Genomic DNA, 26,972 nt, shown 5'->3' on the forward strand with positions numbered 1-26,972 from the left:
AAACCAGTCACCAGGAGCCATGAGGCCACTTTAGGAGACAGGATCAACAGAAGCCGCGTGACCCTGTGATCCACACTCTCCTGCAAGGGCAACGCAGGCCACGTCCACCCATGTGCAGCCCCTGGGTCTGGGTTCAAATCCTACCCCTGCTGCTGGGAACTCAGAGTGAGGTTACCCCCACCCCCCCATCCCAGGATTTGGGGTGTGACTTGGCACACAGTAGGTGCTCTGGGTCAGGAGACTGAACACGTGCTCCTGGGGCCCAAGGGGGCTCTGTGACCTTGGGCCTGTCTCAGGATCGCCCTGGCCTCAGTTTCCCCACCCATGCAAACCTGTATCATGTAATGTGGGGTCACAGGTGGCACAGGATTCAGGGGACCGGCTCTCAGTGGGTGTGCAGGACACAGCCCTGGCCAGCCTCTGTGGCCACGCCTAGGCATCTGCCAGGGCACGCTTGCCCGCCCCTCCCAGGGGGCAGCAGGGTGGGAGGGGGGCGCCCCCTTGGCCCACAAGGCCCCGGGCCTCACCCAGCATGTTGGATGACTCGATCATGTTGGTGTCCAGGTCGGTCCAGTACAGACGTTGGTCAGCGTAGTCGATGGTGAGGTCATTTGCCCGGCCCACCTTGTCCACCAGCGTCATGCAGTTGGTCCCATCCATGAAGGCCCGCACGATCCGGGGCTTCCCGCCCCACTCGGTCCAGTAGATGTAGCTGAAAGACACCAGGGGGAGGCGGGGGGCTCAGGGGAGCCCACTCATAGGAGCAGGAGACGCGGCCATGACCCTGCAGCCTGAGGGTCAGTTCTGGCGGGGGGTGGGCACCGTGCTGACTTGGTCTGCCCCCCACCCCCTGGGTCTCAGCTTCCATGTCAGTAGAACAGGGACAAAGATGTCCGCCCTGGCACCCTAGACACAGGGAGCGTGCCCAGGACACACCCATGGTGTTTTCCATGCCTCCCTCTGCTCTAGACCTCAGTCTCCTCCTGTGACGTGAGTGAGACACTTCCAAGGCCCTGCTGGCCGGCGGCCACCCCCTGGGCTCGAGTCCTCCTCGGGCTGAAGTGGGGTGGAAGGGGGTGGATCGAAATCGGCCCTCACCCCTGGGTGGGGTCCAGGGCCAGTGACCTGGGGTTGTCCAGGTCCCGCCACACAAGGACCTGCCGGAACTGCCCATCCAGCCGGGCCACTTCGATCCTGTTGGTCCCGGTGTCCGCCCAGTAGAGGTTCTTGCCCAGCCAGTCGACAGCCATGCCCTCCGGGTAGTCGAGGCCAAACTCCACCACGTGCTCCACGGAGCTCCCGTTCATGAAGGCGCGGCTGATGGTCTGGGTGGGCAGGAGGCAAAGGGCTTGTCAGGTGCCTCAAGGGAGACCCGGGCCACCAGCGCCACGCCCGGCGCAGCTCCCGCCTGGGGGCTCTAAAAACACAGCCAAACGCCCTTCAGGAGGACGGTCTGGCGATGTTTACACTTATTTTATTTACGTGTACATCCGTATTTGTGGCGAGGCACGGTATTGACGTCCATTAGTCTGTGCTTATTCACAGCCTTAAACAGTCGTGTCCTCTGACCCAGTAAAATCTGAGCCCAGTGAATGAGAGTCCTAGAGATGAAGGCGCCGCAACCAGACTCTACACGGAGAAGCCCCGGGACATGGTGCTCGGCGGGGGGAGCCGCGAAACAAGGGCCACGCGGAGCCTGCGGGCGCGGGGCGCGCACACAGGGGCCAGTCCACGCGCCTCGAGGACGGAGCACAACAGTCTGCAACAGTCTGCAACGGCGTAACGGGACACCTGCCGGCAGCTGGGACCCCGCAGGCAGGCGGGTCTCCTTTGGAGACGCGGTCCCAGCAAGAAGCCCGTCAGCAGGGTCGACTTGGCGGCGACTTTGATTTCCCTCTTCATGCCGCCTCACTTCCTCTCTCTGCAATGAACCCTGTGGCTTCTAAAATCAGAAAACTCCTGGAGAGACGTCCCGTCTGCGTCTGCTCGGCTCGCGGGGCCCAGGGAGGGGAGGCAGAGTCAGTGCCGCTTCAGACAGCGTCTCCCGTGAGGCCCCGTCGCCGGCAGAGCATCCCATCCACGGGCGAGGCCGGATCCCGGCCGCCTGGTGATGGGACGGCGCGGCTGCTGGGAGCTACAGCGTGGAGTCACGGAGGGCCCAGCTCCGCCCCACGATGCCCCCTGAATTGCGTCGTTGTGGTTGGTCTGTGGTTGGTCGTTGTGGGCATCTGAATTACCTGCCCCAAGTGTAGGGTAAGTGGGAATTGTCAGGATTTTCCGCCCTCCCGTCCCTGGCATCTAAGACGCACGCCTGTGGGCAGGCAGGCGCGCCCAGTGGCGGCACCTGGAGTAGGGTGTGGGTGTGCGTAAGTGGGTGCACCTGTGCCGAGAGGCGGGGCATATGAGGGCGGCGTCATAGGGACGCCAGCAGAACTGTAGCAGCAGCAGAGAAGCAGAGACAGCAGGAGACCATGAGAGACGCCAGGGAGCCCAGAAAGAGAGAGGATTCGCCGGGTGCCGGGAGGCTGGTACCTGCCTGCCAGTTACCTGGCTGCGGCACTACAGAGGATGTAAAAGGCTCAATAAAAGCCTGAAAAAGCCACCGAGGGCTCCAGGACTCTTCATTCCCCGTCTGCCCAGATCAGAGATCCCGCCTGTGCTTTGCTGGCGCCACACCAAGTCACCCAAATGAAGCACCGTGGAGAGGAACACCCGTCTGGCATCTCCCCAGGCCAGCATTACCCAGATGCATCCCCTGGGCGACAGGAGCGCGAGACCACGGGTTGTCCAAGCGGGTTGTCCTGTGGGCTTGGGCCGAGTCACAACCACCAGCCCGGCTCCCACCAAGAGCCCCGTGTGGAGCGGCGCCACGGGACAATGGGCGCCATACCTTCAGGCTGACATCCGTCCAGTAGATGTGACTGTTGGACACGTCAAAGTCCAGCGCGGAGGCCTCCTTGACGCCCGTGAGTGGGATGGCCACGTCGTTGTGGTTGGTCTCCAGAGAGATCCTGTGGATGGCGGCCCTGCTGGTAAAGACCAGGAAGGCCTCGGGCACGATGCAGGTCCTCAGGTCGCTCAGCAGCTCCAGGCCGATAGGACAGCCGCACTTGGTGGCGCGGGGCGTGAAGAAGCACAGGTGGCTGCACCCGCCATTCCTGTCTGCACACGGGTTGGTCCCTGGAAGGGGGTGCACAGTCTGTACACACCAGCGCCCCAGCAGAGACGGGGGGACCCACAGTTGTACGAGGCTTCATCCTCCCCCTCCTGCACGGCGGCGGCTCTGGCTACCAAGTGCCAACTCAGAGCAACCCCGTCCACACCACGAGCTGGGAGTGGAGCTGACCCATCCCGTTTTTAGTCAAGGAAACTGGGGTGCAGAGAGGTCACTGGGGGCCTGGGTGTAAGGTTCGGAGACAGCTGGGACAGAGAGAGACCTGGGAGGTCCAGCCTGGCCTGAGCCCCGATCCCAGCAACACAGGGACAGGCCAGATCAGGGCCGCTGCCCATCCCCAGGTGGCACCCAGGCTCCCACCAGCCGCCCCTCAATTCACCAAGTCTCAGGCATCAAAATCTCGGCTGCGCTCGGGACATCACACCGCCTCCCCGCGGCAGCATGGGGGGCACATAGCGTGCCCCTTGTTTTTGGCATCTGCTAACCTCGCTCACCTACTGAAGCGCTGTGAAAACTGGCTTTAATTTAGTGTTAAGTATTTAAGCTAAGAAAAGAAGGCTTCCCCACCGCTCAGTTAATCCCGCCGCGAGAAAAGGACAGTGATGGTGGGGGGAGGGAGGGGGCGAGACGAGACAACACCCCACATTGAAGCCCCACCACCAACACATTCTCCTGACCGCATTTTATTTTCGGTTTGCCAGATGCACAGGGGGGTCTTGCCTGCCGCTGTGGGTAAGGCGCTCCTTGCAAGGTGCCAAGCCGGTAACCAACTTAGCCGACGCGAGGACTGTGGGGGCACAGCAGGCCCCCCCTCCCCCAAGCCACACAAGCTCAGGTTGCTCCCTGATCATCCTTGCGGCCACACCACCAAGGCTTTGCCAGGCTGCCCTCTGCCAGGTGAGTGCCGTCCCCGCAGGTACTCCCTAAATCCCAAGCTCAGAGGACTGCTCTCGTGTTTTAGAGCCAGGCAACCTTCTAACACCCCCAATGCAGCTCCCCGGCAGCAGGGCTGGGGCGGGTCCTTGCCAGTAGACAGTTAGCAGCCTGAAGGTAAGCACTGGCCCCCCACCCGCCTGCCCGCTGGGAGGCTCTGCCTCCCCCTCCCCAGCCTAAGCAGGGCCATGAATGCAACAAGCATCTAGTGTCTTCCGGGGCAGCAAGGCAGTGGGCCAGCGCCGGGCCAGCGCTGGCACCCAGCAACAGCAGCTGTGTGACGGGACGCTGGTCCAGAAGCTCTGCCTGGTCAACCCCACCAGTCAGGACACCGAACTCATCCAGCCGTCACCACCACGCCCTGTCCCGCCCACGCCCCGCTGCACCCAGGCCCCCAGTTTCAGCCCTAAGCCGAGCTCCCCCTGAACCAGAGGCAGCCAGAACCCTGGGCTGCTTCCACCCTGGGCCGGTCAGGATGGCTGACCAGCACTGGAGGCTGACCGGGTGGGCCGGACTCACCAACGACCTTGGCCACATTCACGGCTTTGAGCCCCATCAGGTCAGGCAGCTGGTCGATGATGACGTCCCGACTGGCCTTGACCTTGTGCACACGCTCGATGCTGCGTCGCTGCCAGTCGGTCCAGTAGATGAAGTCCCCCAGCAGCGTGAACCCGAAAATGTGCGGGAGCTTATCCTCCAGGAGGGTCCGCCTCTTGGTTCCGTCAATGTTGATCACCTGTGGGACAGCAGATGAGGGTCTGAGCTGCCGGGAACAACTGGCTTGCTTCCCCTTGCCCCCTAGCTCCCCCTGCACCTTGCCAGGCACTGTACAAAGCAGGGGACAGGGAAGGGGGCTGCCACACAGCTCATGGGCCGGGCCTGGCCCAGCCACCCCTGCCCATGAGGGTGCTATGCAGAGCCAGCATGGTTTGGAAGAGGCAAGGCTGAAGGGCTGGCAGTGGCCGCCTAGGGTACCAAGCGTGGGACCAGACCAGGGTGGGCTCCATGGAAGGGGTCCTGGCATCGATTAGCAACGCCTGTGCCAGGCAGCATGGGAGACCAGACACACCCAGCACTGAGGCTCCAGGGGCCGGACCCACTAAGGGCTTCACCTGTCTGTGCACCAGTCTCTTGCTAAGACAGCACCCAGCGGGCTCGGAGGGCGCTTCCGGTTCTGAGTGTGACTCTGCATCTCTAAGGCACTTCCCACCCCCAGACTGCACCAGTGGCCATCTATTCTGAGATGCAAACGCTGCCTCTTTTTCTGTAAGAGTCAGTGCTGATTAAAAGCATCAACCACAAAAGCCACAGAGGAGAAAAATACTGTCACACGCACACATGCCTTCACTGACTGCAACCCAGAGACAAACAGGCCCAGACGCTGTTGTGCAGACAGGTGAGCCCGGAGTAGACTGCGTTAGAAGGAAGACGCGATAACAACACAATAGCCAGCTCCGCTCGGCCGGGATGCAAGACAGGCAAGGGAAGGCAGCTCTCCGCAAGCTCCTTCCAGCCAGACTGTATTTCCAGCTCATCAGAGAGGCTCCAGCGCCTCTGTTTTGCAGGCGACAAAAACGGAAGGTAGACTGAGCGGCGGGACTAGAGGCTCTGGCCTCTGCTGCTCGGCGGCGGGGATGAAACAGCAAGGTTGGCCAGGAGGGGCAGGCAATGCTGGGCCCAGTGCTAAAAGCGCTTCTGTTGGGACAGAGGCTCCCCCATCCGGAGCACGATGGGGCCTCAACACGGCATCTGTGTTCCCTCCAGGCCCGGCTCAGGGGTTTCTGGAACCTTCCCCAGAGCCCTGAGCAGAGCTCAAGCCAGGGGAACACTCACATTCGCATCCTGGGAGGGTAAAGCGTGGAAACAGAACTCAGAAATAGCAGCATGGAATCTGGGACACCCAGGAAGGCTGGCGCAGGGAGCGCGTGTGGGAGGCAGATTTTCCAGGACAGGGGCTGACAAACTATTTCTGCCAAGGATCATAAATATTTTCAGCGTCGTGGCCGTAACGGTACTGGCCGGGTGAGAGCAGCAGGGAGAGCGCGCGAAAGGGCGAACGTGGCCCTGTTCCAATAAAACTTTATTTGTGCAAAAGCCAAAAATAAACTTTATTGGTGGACACTGACCTTTGAATCACATACGATTTTAGTCTTTATTTTACCCCCAGTCATCTGAAAGCACAAACAGCACTCAGAACTTGACAGCTGCGTGGAGGGGCAACCTGGCACAGTGCCCAGAGTTTCCGCCCCTGTTCTGGGCGTTCCTGAGGTATCCCCAAGAGCTGCTCCAGTAGTCAAACCAGATGCCCCAGGCACCCACACTGGCCTCACTCTCTGATCTTTCGCCCTGTGCCCACTTGGGCCCAGCTGACGCCACCCTCACAGCCAGGACAGGGTGGGACGGGACACAGCAGATACCGGCCCCTGACCAGCCCAGCGTGGGACACATCAACAGCTATGGCGAAGGAGGGGCAGGTGGAGACCCCAAAGAAGCCCACCCTCTCAGTGGGCTCCCAGGGGCAGGACCGCAGCTGTGGGGTCTGCAGGCTGGCCCGGGAAAGGGTGAACCCCAGAAAGCCGCCCAAGGGCAGCTTCCTTATGCTGAATCCCGTTCCTGCTGACTCGGTCTTGCAAAGAGACACAAGCAAATGGGCCCTTCGAAATCACTCGTTTAATGAACCTGAGAATTCTGTTCTCTGATGGAGTAACTGGCGACACTCGGACTTAAACTGCCACAGTTATTTTGGCCTGTGTATTAAAAAATCTCAGCCCCACCCCTAAATCCCCAGCCCGTGGCTCTCGGAGCAGAAGCCGAGCCCCGGCTCGATCCCCGCGGAGGGGCACGCGGCTGGCAGGCTGTCACTCCTGCGTCGAGGGTTTATTCTGCTCCTGCTAGAAGTCTCCCCTCCACTCAGCGAACACCAGGAGCCGGGGCCGGAGGTATTTTTAACTTCTCGGTCTGTGATTCATGCCCAGCCCGCCCACCTGCCCACCCGCTGAGTGTGTGGGTCCCCGCGGGAACTCCGTGCCAGGCGGTGGCAGCTCCCACCAGCACAGGGAACCCCAGCCCCCCAAGAGTCCTAGCCAGAGGAGGCAGCAGGGGGCCGGGGGGCTCCCAGAGCCCCATCCGCAAGCACACAGTGAGTCTCCCACAACGCTTTCCGCCACCGAGACGGGCCAGAGAGGCGGCTGTGTGTCGTCTGCTGGGCAGGGACGCATCTGCGTGGCCCGAGGGTGGGGAGGGCTGCTGAGGCTGCCGCCCAGCATAAGCCTGTGAGGGAGTCACCTGGGGCTCCCAGATGCCCTTATGGGGGTGATGAGCGGGTTCCCGAGGGGCTGTCCCAGGCTGGCCCGACCCTGACTGCCAGGGTGGCTGCCCAGCCCAGCTTAGCAGGGGACCCCCGGGAGGGGGCTGCCCCAGAGCCCAACAGATGAAGGCTCATAGCCAGCCGGGCAGCGGCAGGTATCAGCACCCCACCCAGCTCATCAGGGTTGGCCGCAGCTACCCGGCAAGTCTCAGAACAGGGGAGAATGCCAGGGCCCCGATCAGCTCTTCACAGGGAAAGCCAGTTCCTCCCCGGCATTTGCCTTGCCCGCAGCCCGTCTGCTGGCACAACCTCTTGGAGACATCTACCATGCTCGCCACCACCCCTAAGGGCGGACAACCCCCCTCGGGCTCCAGCACTGGCGCAGAGCCTGCTCACGGGCAGGGCCAGCGGCACAGGTTAGGGGCACTTCACTGCCAGCCACCAGTGGCCCTGCGGGGGCTCAGGCAGCAGCAGAGGCTGGCAGTGATGGCGGATGCTGGGCCCTGACACGTGCCCCAGGGCCGCAGTCCCTGGTCCAGGGGTGCAGGGAAGAGCGTGGGGCCCATTGGGCCAGCTCCAGGCCGTGGCTCCTGCAGCTGCGGGCAGTGGAGAGGCTCAGGTTTGGTGCCTGGAGTGTGGGGTGGGCCACCAGGTGCAGCTGTGAGCTGGCTGGTGCTGGCCCAATCGGGTTCCAGGCGGGGGTGAGCTGGCCAACACAGGAGCGGCCCCATGGGCTTCTCCTGCACTCAGAGCACTTCATGCCTTAGGCTGGGCGTGGAGGTGTGAGCGTTCTTTCTCTTCATGGCAACTCTGCACTTTGAAATAGTTCAAGTTTGAAATAGACAAGAAGCCACACAAGAGTTCAGAGGGCCGGTGTCCCCCTGACGACATCTTACGAGACCACAGGCCCCCCGGAGCCACTCACTCAGCCGCTGCAGGGAAAGTGAACAATCAGGCTTGTTACACCACGAGCCGCTGTGGCCATCACTTGCGGCCTTGATGGTGTTAAGAGGACAGTCCTTGGGGGTGTGGGCGCAGGGCACGCGGCCTGATGGTGGACACCGGAGCATGGTGTGTGGGCGTGCATGAGTGCGCGCACCTGGGGCAGGATAAAAGCGGCGGCAACGCTGGCACGGACTACAGAAGAGGCGAGACCAGAAGAGCACGCCAGAGAGCGCCAGAGAAAGAGCATGAAGATTCACGGTGGACTGGGGGCTCCCCAGCCTGCCTGCCTCCTCACTGCCAGCTCCCTGCCAGGGGTACCTGTGCACCTGGCTCCCTGAGAGAGCACAGAGGCCTGAAAAAACCACTGAGGGCTCCAGGACTCTCTGTCTGCCCGAATCCATAGTGAACCGCCCTGCACCTGCTGCCACAATGCCCCCTCCAAGGTCTATGCACCGGTCAGAGACCCATCCTAACCAAGTATTTTCTCAAGGATTCTATTTGGCCTAAAGATAGAACTGTGACCACGTGAGGCCCACAACTGTGGGCGCAGGCTGGCCTCTGAGCAGAACGCAGGCCCTGGGACAGCCCACCACGCGGTTTCTGCAGCTGGCCCGTGGGCACTCACCTCAATTTTGTCTGTCTTGGCGTCTCCCCAGTACAGCTTCTCCTCCTGCAGGTCCAGAGCCAGGCCATTGGGCCAGCCCAGGGAGGTGTTCACCAGGACGTACCGCTCCTGCCCGTCCAGGTGGGCGCACTCGATTTTGGGGTTTTCCCCCCAGTCTGTCCAGTACATGAGGCTGGAGAAGAAGCACATGTCCATTAAAGTGTGCATCTGTCTGTCCCTCCTGCATCCCTGGGGCTGAGAGTGACACCCATGCCCCCCCCGCCCCCCTCCCCCCCCCCACCCCGCTAATGCTCAGGAAACAATGCACCAGCGCCGGGTGGAGGGGCAGCTCCAGCAGGACGGGGCCCCTGGGGGCTCAGTCCCAGCCCCACAGATGGCAGACAGCAGATGACCAGCCAGGGACGCACGGGCTGCAGGGTTGAGCACCGACAGGGAGGAAGGAGGGGCGTGGGCCCTTCTCCAAATAGCTGAAGGGGTCCCACGTGCAAAGGCAAGCAACTCAGTCTGTACAAGGCCGGCGGGCACACAGCTCAGCCGCTGGCGGGCTCCCCACCCACGAATTAGCTCTGTTTCCACAGAACCCTAAGTTGAAGGAAGAACCTTCTGGGCTGTGTGACCTTGGGCAAGACCCTCGGCTGTGCTGGGCTTCAGCCCCCTGCACTGCAGGCTATGCCTGCCCACGGGCGGAGCCTCAGGTTTGAAGTGCTCTGCCAGCATGACTGCCCCAGCCTGGGAGCACGGGCAGGCTGAGCCCCTCACAGCGGGGCACGGAAGCCCAGTTGGAGAGACGCCCTAGGTCTCAGGCATCTTGCACACGCCACCAGGTGGGAGGGGGCTCTGAGAGTCTGGCCCTGGGCCAGCCTCCCCCGCCCCACCCCCGTCCCCAGTTTGTTAGAGCTGGAGTCCTTGACTCCACCCAGGCCTGAGTGAGGACTCAGGGCAAAGCCTGGGCCCCAGGGTCTCGGCAAGCCCTTCTCTGGGGACCCGGTGCAGCTCAATGTCCCCGAACTGCCCGGGTCTGGCGTCCCTCAGCCTGGCGAGAGTGCCGACCCGCGCCCCAGCCTTACCCCATGCCAGGGTGCAGCACGATGGCGCGGGGCTCGTCCAGGTCCTCAGACACCAGGATCTTGCGGGCGGTGCCGTTGAGGCGCGTCACCTCGATGCGGTCGGTGCCCGTGTCCGTCCAGTACAGGTTGCGGGCCACCCAGTCCACTGCGATGCCGTCGGGGTCATTGACCTCCGAGTTGACCAGCGTCTGCGCCCCTGACCCGTCCAGGCGCGCCCGGCGGATGGCCCGCACCTCGTCGTCTGTCCAGTAGACGTAGCCCTCCAGCGGGTCGTAGTCGATGGCGATGGCGTGCCGCACGTCGGCCACCTGCAGCACGATGTCAGTGAAGTCGGGCGTGTCCAGTGAGATCCGCCGCAGGTCCGTCCGCCGGGCCAGCAGCAGCACCTCCTCGGCGCCTGTGCAGACACAGCGGTGGCATCAGAAGCAGGGTCCCGGCCAGGTGCCCGGGCCCCAGGGCTTCCTCGAAACGGGGGGGGGGGTGACGGGGGTGACAGGGGCAGCGCCTGGCGCAGTCACTCGAGGAACCTTCTGAAGAGGGTGGTGTCTGCATCATCGCTTCGCAAACAGGGAAACGGGCCCAGGGAGGTTAAGCAAGCAGCTAGAAGACACACAGCCATTGGCTTCAACCGCCCTGGGAGTGCTGCTCACTCACCGTCCCGTCTGCTCCCTGCAAGCCCCTCTCCTGGCCGCAGACCAGCTCCAACTGCAAGCCCTGCCTGGGCACTGGGCTCGGACCCCACTCTCCAGCCACACCCCCCAAGTCCCCACGCGGCTCCACCTCCTGCACCCTCATCCTCAGGGCCACTCCCCTCTGGAGCCCACCCACAAGGCAGCCTCCTGGGCCGCACCTGCCCATGCCCAGCAGACCCGCTGCTTCGGGGTGAGCGCCTGGGGGCAGGGGCCACCTTCCTCCTGTCACCTGCAGTTTTAAGAGTCTGGGCTCTGTGCTAGAGCCTCCCTGCTGGGGTCTGAGCTTCCAGCAGAGGTGGCACAAGGAGCCTCACAGGGCCATGGGGACCCGGGGGTGCTCTCCAACCCTGACGCCATCCCCAGAGCTGGGCATCATCCATTCACTCATTCTGGCCCTTTCTGCTCTCAAGGAATCGGACAGCCCAGAGCAGGCTGAGCCCACCTCAATGCTCTAGGGCCCTCCCAGGTGTGATGAAAGGCCCTGAATGGGGAGGGGCCTCCTGAAGTCAGAGCAGCAGGCATGGGGCTGGGCCAGAACCAGCCCCTCACATCCAGGCTCTGGCTGGCCTCTGCAGCCAAGTGCCCTGGCTTCTCGGGGCTGGCCAAGCTGGGCATTCAAACAGCAGATAACACTGGCTTCTGGTCACAAGGGTGGAGCTCCCAGAAACTGGGGGTCTTACAGGATCTCTGCACTTCGGTGAGGGTGGAAGCCCTGTCCTGTCTCTCCTGTTCTAAGGCTCAGAGGTCATAATCCAGCCCCGCCACTAGAGGGCACACACACGCCAGCAATGGCTGCATAAGCCCAGGGTTGGGGAAACTGAGGCAGGCAAGAGGGGGAAACTGAGGCAGGAGGCAGGCAGTGCTCAGAAGGTGCCTCGAGCACCCCACTCCATTGGAGACCCCAGCATCCAAATTCAGATTAGTAAGAGGTATTCATGCAAGTTCTGATTGGGTGTGTGCTGGGGAGGGACGGGAGATGCTGATTTCAACACTAGCCTCCTCTGGGCTCTGTTCCCAAAATGTCCTCAGGGCCCAGGTCACACATGGCCACAGGGTTCCTCTGTGGCCGCAGAGACATACATGCAGAAACACACACACGAGATACACATGCACCTGCACACGACACAGAATGCGCACACAACCACATCGACAAGCACGCTCTGCTCCCTGTGCTGGCGCCGCCCTGCCTGACTCACTGGGGTCCAGCTCCCGGCCCTTCTGCTCCCGGCAGCCCCAGCACAAGGCCACGCCCGGAGCAGGTGCCCACACCCAAGGCGAGCCTCAGGCCTGCCCCTGTGACCTCGGGCAGGCCCAACCCTTGCTGCGCGGTGCCGCACTTAGATCAGCCCGCCTGAGGGTGACTGGGTCTCTGTCCAGCTCTGACTCCCAGGGGACCCTGAGCCAACCCCGTGGACGGTTATGGCTCAACCTGCCACCAAGGGGGCATGGGGGAGCCCCAGGGCATGGCCGAGTTCTGGCCCAGAGGTATCTATAACACTTTCCAAAGAGGCTGTGTGGTCTGTGGGGAGGTAGAGACAGAAGGGTGTGTGGGTGACTTGACCTCTGAGGTGCCCCCTCCCCCAGTGCTCCTCAGAAAGTGCTGGTCTGTGACAGAAACTGACACAGAGGCAATAATTAAAGGCCGGGATAAATCTGTAGGTGTTAACTGACAACACTGTGAGCCTGAGTTGCCCGTCCCTGCACCCATGACCCCAGAGACAGTCACCCCAAGCAGCATGATCCTCACCCACCCAAGGCATGACAGTACCCGTGTCACCATGCCCCAAGGTCAGCCCAAGGATGGGGCCAGCTCTGGGGTCATCCCACCGGAACCTTTGTGGGCAGCTCCTGCAGGCCAGGCCCAGAACCAGGCACTGGGGTGAGCAGTGCTCAAGGCAGGTGTGGGACCCGGTCCTGGCACTCCTGGGGAGCAGGAGTGAGAAACAGCAATACCCCCAACATGTGCCAGGAAGGAGCGCCGGGGTGTGGGAGCCCACAGAGGGGGCAGGGGGCACCAGCTCCAAGAGCTTCTGGAACCATGAGCTGAGACCACACGGCAGAGTCCAGCAGTGTCCATCAAGGGCTGAGCCCACCGGCCCCAGCCATCCAGCAGCCAGGTGACTGTGAAGCCTCAGGCACGCCCCAACCCCACCATTACCACCATTGCCTGCCACCCCAACATCCATCAGGGAAGCCCATTATCAGCATCCCCCAGAATGAAGTCTTCGAGACAGAGGCAATAATTAAAGGCCGGGATAAATCTGTAGGTGTTAATTGACTCCAAAGGGAGAGGCATCTCTGGCACCTCCTGGGCTGCTTTGAGGTTTTCATTTGTTCTGCTGAGAAAAACGCAGAGACCAGGACTCCCCAGAGACAGGCAGGGCCAGCCTGTTGGCTGAAGGGCTGAGTGGCCATGCCCAGGGGCCTGGAGGCACTGGAGGCCCTGCAGGGCCAGGCCAATGGCTACAGAGGGAAGAAAGGACTGCTGGCCTACCACCACCGGACACTGGCTGAGGCTGCTCCCCAAGTGCCCCCAAAAGGGAGCGTGAAGTCCAGCAGCAGGCCTGGCCTCAGGACTCTGGGGAGGGGCCGGTGCGACCGCTGTGCTGGCCACGAGGGGGGCAGCCCCCCTCCCGGGACCAGCTGCAGGAGTCTGTTGAAACACCAGGGAAGTAAACTGTTTAGAAACGAAGTTTGGCCAAATGGTTCTCTTTGGGGTTGTTTAAACAAACAACAGCCCCACGGCCTTGCCAACGAAAGTGAACCTTCCCCGGCTGGCCCGGGAGCGGTTCCCAGAGCCGCGGCCGCCTCCTCCGGCCAGCTCCTGACCTCTCCCCTCCGGCCGGCACACACAGGAAGGGCGGCCCTGATCCCGGGCCGGGCTCGGGGCACAGGCACAGGTCAGGCAGGGCCTCCCTGGCAGAGGGGTTCTCAAAGCAGACAGAAGGCCTGGGAGAGGGCCCGCTCAGCACCTGCCCTCCCTGCCAACACCCCCCAGAATAGCTGCCCTCCGTCCAGGGCCCGTCCCCGTGCCAGGCCTGCGACCCAGACGCAAAGCGGAGGCCATCACACATCGCCGCCGACCCCCGGCGCGTCACGGTGGACACAGACTCCCTCTAGCCTGGGGCCCGGAGCCAGGGTGAGGGGCGCAGGTCCTGCTCTCTGAAGGCTCTGGAGGCTGCTCCTTGGCGTCTGCCAGCTGGTGCCCGACCACCCCGGCACCCCCTGGCTAGAGGCCTCAGCCTCTGACCCGCTGCCTCCCCGTATCCACACATACCTCCCGTGAGCTCAGCACCAGGATGGACCCAGGAGAGCAATCGGACCTCACCCCAGCTCGGTCACATCTGCAGAGACCCATTTCCAAGTCGGGTCACATTCACGGGTTCTGGGCCTTGAGCTGCCTTGTCAGGGGACGCAATCCTGCCGGCACCGGCAGGGGCAGAGGGTGAGAGACTCCATGGAAGGATGGGCAGGCTCGGGGCAGCCCCCAGCCAGAGGGGCGAGGCGGCTGGGGGGCTGGGGGGCCCGGGGGCCAGCGCCCTAGCAGCGGAGCAGGTGAGCGGGTGCAGTCATCCCCAGCTCTTCACCGAGCGCCTGAGAGCAGGAGGCGAGCGCAGCCCTGGGCCTGGCCAGCCAGGGGCCTCGTGCGCGCCGTGGGGGCGGCAGGACAGGCCTGGCAGGAAGGGGGCGAACACCCCAGTGCCCACGGAAGTCCTTCCTTCCCACTCCAGCCAGCGGGCAAGCTCTCTCTGCCGGGCCGGGGCGCCGCGGGGCGCAGGGGCTCTTGGCCCCATCACTGCACTTTGACCTGCCCTGGGAAAGCTGCGGGCGCCACACGGGGAGCATGTGCAAGCAGCACCTCACGTGTGGGCGCCCACGTCTGAGTTCCTGGGCCCTTCTTTGGGCCCCCAAATACTTTACAAAACTCTCATTCCCCTCTTTAGCCTCTGGGGAGCAGGAGGCCATCACAGCTCTTCCCACCCCACCCAGCGTCTGGAGACGCAGAGTCTGGGGACCCCGAGTCTGAGCTGCTAGCATCGCCCTCCAGGAGCATGGGGGACAGTGGGGAGACAGTCTTTATTCACCTCTATTTTCTCCTTTCTCTACTGAGCCCCACTCCTGTCTCCCACATTACAGAACGTTCTCTTCGATTTCCTGCTACCTTCCCACGACACAAATATCTGACTTTCTTTCCAACCATGTAACTGTGTGAAAATCATTCCCGCTCGTGGCGGACCCTGCGTGGGGCCCAGGGGACCCCAGGGAGTGAGTTCTGACTGAGCTGGGCCCAGAACGCACCCCCCACCGCCCCAGTTTCCTGCAGGCTGAAAAGGGCTTTAAAAAATAAAGCCTATTCCCGCGCTTCTGACTGCACCCAGCGCTTGTATAAAGAAATACAGAAATCGTTTCTAAAATTTAATTAATTAATTTTAAAAAAGATACTCATTTAAAAAAATAATAATAATAAAGCCTATTATTTTTTGGAGTCAATTCAAAGGTGGTAAGAAAACCACCCAAACCCCAGTGATAAATGGGCAAAGGCCATAAACACAGCTTAACAGAAGCACAAGCAGAGCTGGGCGCGTGGGGCCGGGCCGCCCAGGTCCACCCCTGACCCTGCAGAGCAAGGGCTTGGGCCCGCGGGCAAGGCACATTCCCTCCAGGAGCCCCGGCCACAGTGGAGAAGCACTCGGCTTCTCACACACCGGCTCGGGCTGCAGAGACGCCCCGGTGCGGCCCGAGCCCCCCCTGCGTTCTCCAGGGGCACAGCCCCGGCCAGGGAGCGCGTGAGCGGACAGCGGAGGGGCCGCCCCGGGTGCAGAGCCGAGGCTGAGAGGCCGCTCGGTGGCGAGTATGGGCCGCTCTTATTTTCTCTATTAATTTTTATGACGTTTTCCTTTCTACTGCGAACATAAAATGTAGCTTTATACCGAAAAAAAAAACAAAAACAAAAAAACAAGCCTTTAGAAAGAGGGTGGAGGGGTATCCTGAGGATCTCCGGACCGGGGCTGGGCTCTGGGACCGGACTGGCTCATCCGTCCTGGGAATAAACTTACTCCCCACTCAACTGGGGGTCAATTTAGTTGGGTCTCCGGGAGCTGAGCTGTGCTGGAGGGAAGCACGGAAGGAAGGGGAAGCAGGAGACCCGTAGCCCACAGCGCAGGAGGAGCAGGAGACCGGCTGCCCTCTCTCAGGGCCTAGGAGCTGAAAAGACCCTCAGGGTAAAGTCCCTCGAGGAAAAGGGTTTTTGCAGCAAGAGAAAACTACAGCACATCCGGCCTGGCCAGGTCAACAAGCACAGGAGGCAGGACCCCCCAGAGCCCGCCCCCACCCAACAGCAGGGCCCCCACCACCCAGCAGACTGCGGACATGACAGCGCCTCTCCCGGAATCAAGGGCAACTCAGGTCACGACCCCGCCACAGGAGACAGACCACCACTCCGAGGCCCCTGCTGGGACAGCGCCACCCCGGACGGTCCTTCTCTGGCGTCTGTTCATGCTGGAGGCGGAACTGGATGAGCGGCCTCTCTCCAGCCCCCAACAGCGGCCCAGCCCTGCTCCCAGCCCCAGCATCAACTCTGGCCCCCGTGTCCCCATGGAGGTCCCCCAGAGGCGGCAGAGCCGACTGGGGCGACCTCCTGGGCCCGGAGCCTCACAGGCAAGCTGATGGAAGGCGGGCAGTGTCCACTCTGCACCCTCGAAGGCCATAAACAGCTTTGCAGCTGGCAGGCGGCCGGCTGAGTTTTGTTGTTTAGAATTACATTTCTCCAGTGCCCCCTGGGGTAAGTGGTTGGACAAAGGCTGGGACCGCAGCCTGGCACCCTGGCCCAGGAAACAGCACTGAGTGGCCACAGGGTCACAAGGCTCAGAGGAAGTGGCCAGGCTGGGCGCTGGCTCCACTGGAAACCTGAGACCCAGCAGCTGTCTGCCCGCCCGGCCCAGCCCCGGCAGGCACACAGGAGGGTTGTCGCCTGCCAGGGGGCTGGATCGGCGCCCCAGCCTGGACTCTGGGTGCCTGTCCACTTAGCCCTAAAATGGCAAAGTCATTTCTAGGCCCAGAGGCTTAGGACAGCCAGAGAGTGGCAAGGTCAGTGCCAGCCCCGTGACCCCGCCGCCAGCCCCCTCTACTCCTGACATCGGGAACCCACCAGCCCCTCATGTGGCCCTGGTTCCTGCCTGCCTCTGCCCAGCCACGGGGGATGCGCAGCTCAGGGCAGTACAGCCTAATGGTCAGACCAGCCCCATCCCAAGGCCTCACTGCTAGGACCCAGGCACGGAAGGCCCCAGTGGAGCTGCTGAGCCCCTAAGCCTGAGGCCAGCGGCATTGCGCACACCGGGCGGTTTTGGAGCCCAGCTCCGCAAAGCAGGAGTGGAGACACGCCCTTAGGGCTCTCATCCCAGACAAGGGCTTTGAGGGGGAGACGGACACACAGAGCGGGTCTCCGAGACAAGCCAAAGCGGGCAGCCTGGGCACCTGGACAGTGAGGTGGGGCTGCAGGCAGGTGGGGAGGGTCCAGCCTCTTTAGACACCATCATGACCTGCAAAGCTGTGCCCCCCAGTCACACCTAGGGCTGTCCAGGCGGGGTGAGGGGAGCCCCCAAGCCATGACCGGAGTTAGTCCTGGTCCCATGGCCGCAGACCCTTGCTCTGGCCACGGCAAATGCTCTCGAAGGCAAGCAGCCGAAGTCCCCACACTTGTGTGCCTGACACTGGCTCCTCAGGCCCCAGAAGCCCGGCAGAGGTGCAGGGTCAGAGGAACGGGGGCTGGGGTGGGTCTCTAGGACCTCGGGACGGGCATGCCAGGCACGGCGGGGCACAGGTGGGAGGCAGGCGCTCATAGGGTGGAGAGGAGCAAGGGACCCCCTGGATTGGAACAGGAGAGGACGGTGGGAAGTCTCTGCTCTCTTGGTGACAAGCTGGTGCCCAGCGCACCCAGCCTCTGGTCACTGGCCCAGGAAACACTGACAGGGGCGGGGGTTTGGGGAGGCCGCTGCATGAGGGGTCAAGACAGGGACTCTGTAGCCATCATCCAAAGCAGAGAGGGTGGGGGGGGGTGGCCAGATGGAGCTGAGGGCGCACCCGGGCCATTCTGAAAGGGCAGCCTGGGACCTGGAACCTGGGGTCCAAAATCTGACTCCAAAGGTGAGAGGGGCCACCTGAGCTCCAGCTGCAGGAGTCAGGACAGCAGACGGGCTGGGGGGACAGGGTCAATGTGACCAAGGTGACAGCTGTGGGCACAGGGTACCCACGGGACTGAGCACACCCAGAGGGGTCCTGAGGCCCAGGAGGCCAATTGGCCCCTCTAAGAACCTGGCACACCCCCACTCTCCGCTCATCAGACTGAAAAGTCTTCAATGTCAGGCACCACAGAGCACAGGTCACGGTCCCCTCCTGGGACATTCCGGGACAGGTCACACTAATCCGTGGCGATGGCAGTCAGCGTGGCAGCCACCTCTGCGGGCAGGGGGGCTGTGGGCCCCAGAGGTTTCCCGGCAGTGGGTGTGCAGACATCACACTCCCCAGGATGTGCACAGCTACTGTTTTTCACCGTCTGCGCGCTGTACCTCCACTTCCCCGCAAAGGCTGGGGCTGAGCTTAGTGCACCATCTCCTGGGGCTGCGCACTCTGATTTTCGTGATTAAGAATTCACGGTCCGTGGCTGAGAACAGCAGCTGCCTTCTGTTTGCAGAGCCCACGCCGGTCACGGCCCAGCGGCGGCGGCCACAAGGGCCTCCTTTCTCTTCCCTTTGACCTACTTCCCTGACAAGTGACACGACAGCCAGACCGGGCTGGGGACAAACCCCGCTAGTCCTCCGCCCTGAGCCCGGCTAATCCTCCGAGGCAGACGGGTGGACGCAAGGGGCTTTGCCGGGGCCCAGTTGTCATCCTGCTGGTCAGCCGCACAGTGGCCGCTTGTTCCTCCCGCAGCCCGCCGGCCAGATCCCCGCCGTCGTCTAGTTTCCTGACCCTGACAAACATCTGTTAAAATGACTTCTGGGCGAGGTGTAAATCAGAGCAGGCGCCCCATAAATCAGAGTCCATGCCTGCCTCCTGCACGCTCGGAGGGCGTAGGGCCGGCCTGCACCCTGGCCGCACCCAGACGGCGCGACCACACCACCAGTGCAGCCCCAGCCGGTCACCTGCCTGGGCGCCGGCAAAAGGTGGGGGGCTGCATGGCCCAGATGCCCCCAGTAAGGAGGACTTGGTGGGAGATAAAGGCAGAAAAGGGGCCAGTTCCACGCAGAGTGGACGCAGGGAGGGTGGGAGCGAGGGCTCCGCGGGCGCTGGCGCTAGCTCCCAAGTAAGGCCCCGCTACTGCTGTTTTTAGCCCATTCCACATAATTAGAAAAACATGGGGAAAACCAGCGCCAGCTGGGCCAGCCCATCGGTGAGGCCACGCAGAGGGGGCAGGAAGGCTGGCGGGCTCCGAGGCCAGGGCCACGCGGGAGGCCCGAGGGTGTGGGCCACAGCAGGCCCAGAAGGGCTCTGGACACCCACCAGGGTAAAGGTCACCTGGGCCTGCAGGGAGGCACCCAGAGACCTGACAGGTCGCCCCAAGGCCCTCCTAGGAAGGGCTGGCCAAGACCTGCACCCAAAGCTGGCGGCACCACCCACAAGGCTGTAGGGCCGAGCCCTGCAGACAAGTGCGTCAGGGAATTGCCCCACCCATGCAGACCCCGCAGGCAGCAGACACTCAAACAGCCTCGCCGACGGTGCTAAGGAGCTCCTCGGAGCACCCCGTTTGTCAAGTGAGGAAACTGCAGCCCAGAGGACTTAGCTGAGTGGCCCACGCACCCCCCTGTTCTGGGGCATGCTCCCTGGGAAGGCTGCACCCCCATCCTTAGGGCCACATCACCACCAGCTCAGTCCCATCCTCAGGGGTTGGCTTTCATTTGCTCAAAATCAGGAAAAAATAGGACCGTGTCATAAACACCTCTACATAGGCAACTGCATGAAGCATGAAAGGTCGGACACCCGGACTGAGGGGCCCCAGCATCACGTCTTGGGAGTCACTGGTTCTGTGGGGGCGCCCGGCCTGGCACATCAGCCCAGGAGGGTGTCCAGGGCAGACTAGGCCTCAGCCCCACAGCCGACCCTGCTTGGGGACGCTGACTTGGTGGGGCCAGGCAGTGGGTCTCAGAACCCTGACCCAGCCAGGCCCTCACCCAGGGGCCCAGTCCCCCTCAGCCTAAGGCTAACCGGCCCAGGAAGGGGAGCCCCAGCCTGCACCCCAGGCACACACCACGCTCCTGATTGCCGCCCACCCAGCGTGTGAACAGAGGGCTGCCCACCCCCCTTGGACCCTGCGAGGCCCCCTGCCGCCACCCACCTCAGCACCTACTGTTGACTCCAAACGTCCAGTGCAGACTCGCTGTCCCAGCATCAGGCTGCCAGGCGCCAGACTCCAAGTCCAAACACCTGCGGGGAGCCAGGACGTCCTCCCAGCCGCCTCGCAAACCAGGCCCTATCATCCCTGCTTTTTACGCCCTTTTGCTCAGAAGCACAGAGAGGCTGAGTCATTTTCCCAAGACCACACAGCTGGGGACGTGTGTTAAAGTGTCGTGAATGGACACGGGAAGCTGTCAAACGGTTGAATTAGGTGCTCTAGGGTCTGGGTTCGCCTGAGACAGTTCCCTCAGCACCACAGAAATCTTTAGTGATGCTCTCCGTCGCCAACAGGGTCTCTGGAAACCACACGAGCTCTTCCGCCACCTGGCCTCCACCTCCCGGCCTCCACCCTCCGGCCTCAGCCTCCTGACCTCCGCCACCACCCAGCCTCCCGTTTCCTCTTCCCGAGGACATCCTCCAGGCCACCGACCTCACTGCTTCCACGGCCAAGCAGAGATCCCTAAGTGACCCTGGGCTCCTCCACCAGCCCCGAAGTCCACCTTCCCACCGTCACCTCGCTCGGAAGGTGGCAGGGCTGGCGGGCGCCCCGCACATAGACTTTGCCTGCCAGGGCCCGAGAGCACGGAGCAGGATTAAGTGCTTCGACTTCACCCTGCACCAGGGTGGCCAGCGACCACCCCAGGCTGCTTTCACAGTCAGAGCCTGCCCGTCATCAGCCTCAAACCCTCACGCCATAGTCCACTGCCCCAGACGCTGAGCAGCACTGGGAGGCTGGCGGGGGCACCCTGAGAGGACCAGCCCGAGCCCGGGTCTCTCACTCAAGCAGGATATTTTGGGGCAGGGAATGAAAGCTGGAGGCAGGGGCTCTGCACCCTGAGGCCCCGCATCCTGGTGGGGTCTCGGCTTTCTGTGGGGTCTGAAGGCCTCAGCCTAGGTGGGCCTCCTCGACCCTGACTCCCACCCGGAGTCCTCTGGGCAAGTCTGTGCCCGACAGACTGACCCCTCAGGACAGACATCCCCACTCCGCCCTGTGTCTCTCTGGATCACAGAACAGGGAAGGAACTCCAGAGCCTCCCCGCGTTTCCAGACAGCCACCTGGGCGGCAGGCCCTGAAATGCTTCTGGGTCTCTGGGTTTTTTCTCAACTCAAACAAAAATTTTTAGAAATTCTGCCCTTTCCACCTCACTGCCCCTGCCTGAACCGCTTCGGCTCTGGACGGCTCTGGGGCCAGGAGGGATGGCCGCCCTCAGGAGCTGGGGATCCCAGCGTCACCCAGCGCCCCATTTTCATGCAGAGCAAGACGCCAGCCTCCTCCTCTTTGTCTCCTGGACAAGCTCTGCCCTCCTTTTGACGTAGCACCCCAGACGGTGTCTGGGAAAGCCCCCCTCTGCCCCGTGGACTACGGTCGGCTCACACTCCCAGCCCAGCCCGGCCCATTGTTTTTCTCCCGCGCTGGGCATCCTCCAGCAGAGTTATTTGTAAAAATGTCCTTCACTGCTGAGGGCAAAAACAGTTCTTAAGACCAGGGAACGGTGGCCCTGACCTCCAAGCCCAGGGGGATGTTGCTGGCCGGCCCTGCTGGCCGAGGACCAGCCCCCACCCGACAGCTTCAGCCTCCGACAGGAAGGGGCCCGCAGGAGGGGCAGCCTGGACCTGGACGTGCATTTGCTGGAAGGACATCGGACACCCGCAAAGGGGTCAGACAGGGGGGTGGCTCAGAGACACTGGCTGTAGAGATGCTGGGAACCAGAAAGAAGGCCGGGATCCACATTACCCACAGTCCCCTCCCCACATACACCTCCCAGGGGTGGGAGGGCCGCTAGGCCAAGACCTGCCCCTGGGCCCTTGCCCAGGAGATCATGAGGCGGCCAGGTGTGAGGGGTGGCGGCCGTGCTCACGCTACGCAGGGCTTCTCATCCCAGTAACACAGTTGGTGCTCCACTGCCTCCTGAGGGCTGATCTGTGACCCCCTCCACAAAGGAGCGGCAGTGAGGGGACGGGCCCAGGCCCCGTCTACCCCAGATGACCAACAGCCCAACTCTGATGCACGCGGGGCCACACTTTTTAAAGAAGAGGCCCCCAGTTCCTGGGAGGTCATATCTGCCCCTTCCCTCTCCCCCAGCGTCCACGAGCTGCCTGGCTGCAGACGCACGCGCGGGCAGAGATGGCAGAAGCAGCCCTTCCCGAGAGACATCGCCACTGGCCACACCGGCACGGAGGGTCACTGTCAACGGAGGCCACGGAGCCACCTCCAGGTTTCCCGCCAGGGCCTGGGCCAGCCCCCACCAGCAGCGCAGCTCAGGGGCGGCACAGGCAGACAGCAATGCCGGCAGGAGGACGAGCCAGTCTTGGGTGCTTAAACCCAAGATCCTGCAGCAGGCGGGCCTGTCCCGCCAGTGCTCCCATGGTCACATCAAGTGACTGCCGACCCAGAAGGGGGACCCCCAAACGAAAACAGGCCATCGTGATGCCTTTCAGTTCTTAGACACCCAGCAGGACAGCCAATCACGTGTGGGGAACCCCTAAGAGGACAAGTGGCAGGGCGTGGCCAGGGTCCCGGGCGGCCCCTTGGCGTGCATGGGACCCGGGTGGCACTGCCCTACACACTCTGCCCCGGGGCTGCCAGCCAGCACGGGAGCCTCCTGGCAGGACCACGCTGACCTGGCCGGGCAGCCCCCCGCCCCCCGCGGGGGCCCCATCTCACCTGCCTTGCACGTCCTGCCGTCGTCCTGAAGCTGCACGCCTGTGGGGCAGGCGCAGGCGTAGAAGGGCTCCCTCGGGGACAGCAGGCACAGGTGGGAGCAGCCGCCATTGTCCTCCTCACATCGTGTGTGCACTGGGGAGGTGGGGGCGTGTGAAAGGAGGTTCCAGAACAGGGCCCGTTTTATAAATGTATCTGAACATATAAATATAACTCCTGCTGGGTCTTTAAAACCCGCTGTCCCCCATAGGGCCCTCTGCCACCCCAAAGACTGCTGGGTGGGCCCTGCTGGGAAGCCAGCAGAGGGGCCTCCTCCAGGCCTGCTCCTGCACTCTGCACATCCTCCTCCACCTCAGCAAGCACCCCCTTTGCCCCTCTGCTGCTGAGGCCCGCCCCGACCTACAGTGAGGCTGCCGCTCGGGGCTGAGCACTTGGATGTCCATGGGCGAGTAGAGGGCACTGAGGATCTCCTTCCTCTTCTCCCCGGTCCTCTTGTTACAGGCGTGGATGGAGCGCGTCTGCCAGTCCGTCCAGTACAGAGTGTCCCCCGAGAGCGTCAGGGCAAAGGGGTGCATCAGGCTGCCCTCCACCACCTTCTGCCTGCAGATGCAGAGGAAGAGGGATGGCCATGAGGCACCCCGGGTCACACCGGCGCCCATCTTGGAGATCCCTAGGCTACTGCTGACCAGGAGCCGAGAGGGAGCAGAACACAGCCAGGGCAGAGGCCCCGGAAGCCACCCCCTGAACGGGGCACCTTCGACCCAGCAGGCTCCGGCCACCCGAGAGCAACATGTGGGGTCCCCCTTGCACACCCTGCTGCTCCCTGTCCCACCTGTCACCAGAGCAGGCTGCTGGCAGAGTTCCCCACAAAGGAGAAAGGAGGAAGCCGCCTGCAGCGACAGAGCGGGTAGCAGACCCCGGGCCGGCCCCGAGGTCGCAGCCACCTGGGACAAACCGGAGCACCAGCGGTTCAACCCACACAGCAGAAACCAGCGTCATCAGGGACTAGACACGACAGCCGCGCAAGGCAAAGTTCCTCTCCGGACCCACAGTTCCCAGCGCACGAGGCCGAGGGTGGACTGGGTGGACACGGTAAGAGGTGCGTGACCCCACACGTGGTTCTCTGCCAGTGACCCCCCGGGGCTCCCCAAGGGCAGGGGCGGCAGGCGGGGGGGTCAGCACCTAGGAGAGAGGCCCCCCAAAACCATACACAGCCTCTTTTAGTCTTTTTTGATGTCACTTCTGAAACAAAATATATGAAACTCACAGAACACAAAACTATTTCAAAGCTTCCGGGCAAACTAGCACATTCACAGCACTGAGACCACCACGCCTGTCTCGCTCCCCAACTCGTACATCATCGCGCACAGGAAAACCCCGAACTCAACCGGTCAGTCCTCATCTCCCGGCAACCACTGATATGCTTTCTGTCTCCATGGGTTTGCCTCATCTGGAAGTTTCCTAAAATCAGGAGCAGGCAGCACATGGGCTTCCCTGCCTGGTTTCACTCAGGTACAAGTTTTCAAGGTCCTCCGCGTGTGGCTCATGTCAGTGCTTCGTCCCTTTTCATGGCTGCGTGCTACTCCATTTGTAGGGACATGCTGCAGTTGGCTTGTCCTTCTCTCTGTGTCCACCTGGGTTGGACAGCCGGGTTGTTCCAACTGCTGGCTGTTGTGGACAGTGCCATGAGGAACATCTGTGGACAGTCATGTCCATACCAGTTTTCGGCTCTCTTGGGCATGTACCTGGGCTTACAGCTCATGTGTCTGTTCACTTCCCATTCTAAGGAATGGCCACACATTTCCCAGATGTTGATTTTCCTTCATCAGAGAAGGGAGAGGCTGTCATCTCTGGAGCTGGCCCTCTCCCCAAGCCCGGTCCTGTCCAGAAGCACCAAGGGGAGCTAGTGCCAGGCCTCAATTCACCTCACCACCCTTGCCCTGCTCCCAGAATGCCGTTCCCCATAGGCACAGCATCGGCCTTGCCCCCACTCCCGCCCCAGAACCTGGGGGTTCCCTGCGGGCACCAGCATCAATGGAGCGTGTATTGGGTCCACGTATTGTGCCCCAGCTCTACGTGCACTGCCACACCAGACCCTGTGGATACTTCCTGGAAGTTCTTACCACCCCCAATTCACACATGTGAGCATAACTGAACTGATAAACTGGCAAAAAGTAAGTGCTATGAAGGGCTAGCCATCAGCACCACCACCATCACCCACCATCCTGGCCACCACCATGGCCACCACCATCCTAGAGGCCTCATACCATCACCTTCATCATCACCTTCGTTATCACCGCCACCACCATCACCCACCTATATAGTGTTTTAAATGCCACCATCGGGCCTCCCTGGTGGCGCAAGGGGTTAAGCACCGCACATGAAGCAATCCGCAGCCTCTGCAGCATGAGTTCAATCCCCGGCCCGCCAGGGAGCAACCCACATGGTGCAGCAGATCTCTCCTGTCTCACCCGCTGCTCCCCTCAGCAGTGTGTTTCAGTCAGTCTGCCTGTTCTGTTCCCCGCTCTGTCTCTGGTGAATCCTCTCACCCCCCACATCTCTGGCCTGTACCCCAGCTCCTGTATGCATAAATAAATAAATCTTTAAAAAAAATAATAAATGCCTTTCTGTCCCCCACCTGATCCTTTTACGAGGGCACCCCCATCTGCAGGCTCTCCAGCCCCTGATCCACACATTGTGACTCCCAGATCACTCAGCCACCCAAGGGCCACAGGCCCCCAGGCTGCCACATGTCCTGAATCCCAAACCAGGCCCCAGGTCAGTCTGTGCTCACGAGACCCTAGGGGAAAATGTGACATGAGCAGCTGTAAGAGGCCCAGGAGGAAGTGAGGCCTCCAGCTGACAGTTCTGACACTGACCTTGGAAGTGGACCCTCGGCCTCAGTCGATTTTCAGATGCCTAATACCCCTCCAGGACCCCAGGACTCCCAGCCAGGCCATGTCTGGTTCCCGAAGCCTCACACAAATGGCTTGTTCTTTGGGGCTGCTCAGTTTCGGGGTACAGTAAGTCTTCTTTAACACCGCCCACTGGTTCTTGGAAACAGACTTTAAGCAAGATGTCATAGAGCCTCCCTGGGGGCTAGGGTTAAGCCTCAGCGCTGTCACCTCTATGGCCTGAGTTCGATCCCTGGCCAGGGAGTGACCCACATTGCGCAGCAGACCTCTCCAATTATTTCAGTGGATCCGCCTGTTCTGCACCCTACTCTGTCTCTGGTGAATCCTCTCACCCCCACGCACATCTGGCCTGTACCCCAGTTTTCCTACGCCAAAACAAAAAAGCAACAGAGCATATAACAAAACCAATCTTACCAGAGGCTGATGAAGACACACAGGAATTAGGTCCTTGACACAAAAACATCACCAAATTTACAAAGACGGAAACATTTCCACTGTAAACATTCCTTTGTATTCTTCGATGCAGCCATTTGCCAACCCGCTCATTCCAGTGGGGGCCTGAGCTGGGTAGGGGTTATCAAGCCTCTGACTATGCTCATCCACAGCAATCTCCAGTGAGGAACCGCCCTTTACACCCCATCATCCACGCATTACCCTGAGCACCTACTATGCGTCAGGCCCCTGGCAAGACTGGGCAGGAACAGCAAGGCCGCCGCACCCCGGGAGGCACTCCCCTGCGGCCCTGGCTCCTGTCCACAGTCCCTCATTCACGATTCTGAGATGGACGAGATGGGAAGGTTTGCACTTAACTGGGGGCAAGACCCAGTGCAGGTGTGGGGCTGTTTGTGGTCTTTTCAGTCCTGAGAACACACAGCCTGCCTAGCACCCTGCCGGTGGGAGCGACACTGGAGCACTGTTCGGAAAGTGACCTGGATCTTCCTTAAAGACCTGAAAATGAAGATATCGCAGACCCTGCTGTTCCGCTCAGGGGCATCTGACCAAGGAGCGTGGAGCCATCAACTCAGAAACGACACAGGCCCCAGTACTGGCTGCGGGACGGGCACAGCGGTGCACAGGGCGGCGGACAGGGCCCGGCCCATGCCAGGTCTTGCCTCCTCCTCAGAGCACTGGCTGCCCTGAGGGCCACAGTGACTGCCATGACCTCGGAGGGCTGGGTCCAGGAGATCCCGTCATGCTCTGCAACACTCTTCATCCCCAAGGAAAGATGAATTTTCGTATCAAACAATGCAGCAAGTAAGAC

General features: G+C 62.0%; 1 protein-coding gene across 1 annotated transcript in view; it reads right to left on the bottom strand.

Annotated features, from left to right (window-relative positions):
- The window catches only part of LRP5 (LDL receptor related protein 5), a 74,344-nt gene that overhangs the window by 20,068 nt on the left and 27,304 nt on the right, over nt 1–26,972 (bottom strand). Inside the window, exons 4-11 of the mRNA XM_037517435.1 lie at nt 23,200–23,396; nt 22,800–22,931; nt 10,053–10,449; nt 8,986–9,157; nt 4,628–4,844; nt 2,891–3,180; nt 1,099–1,325; nt 528–712 (exon numbers count right to left, since the gene is read on the bottom strand). Coding sequence (XP_037373332.1) covers nt 528–712; nt 1,099–1,325; nt 2,891–3,180; nt 4,628–4,844; nt 8,986–9,157; nt 10,053–10,449; nt 22,800–22,931; nt 23,200–23,396 — 1,817 coding nt within the window. The remainder of the gene's footprint in view (nt 1–527; nt 713–1,098; nt 1,326–2,890; nt 3,181–4,627; nt 4,845–8,985; nt 9,158–10,052; nt 10,450–22,799; nt 22,932–23,199; nt 23,397–26,972) is intronic.

Source organism: Talpa occidentalis, unplaced genomic scaffold, assembly GCF_014898055.3.
Source record: "Talpa occidentalis isolate TD23 unplaced genomic scaffold, MPIMG_talOcc4v2.1 talOcc4.17, whole genome shotgun sequence".
NCBI lineage: Eukaryota > Metazoa > Chordata > Mammalia > Eulipotyphla > Talpidae > Talpa > Talpa occidentalis.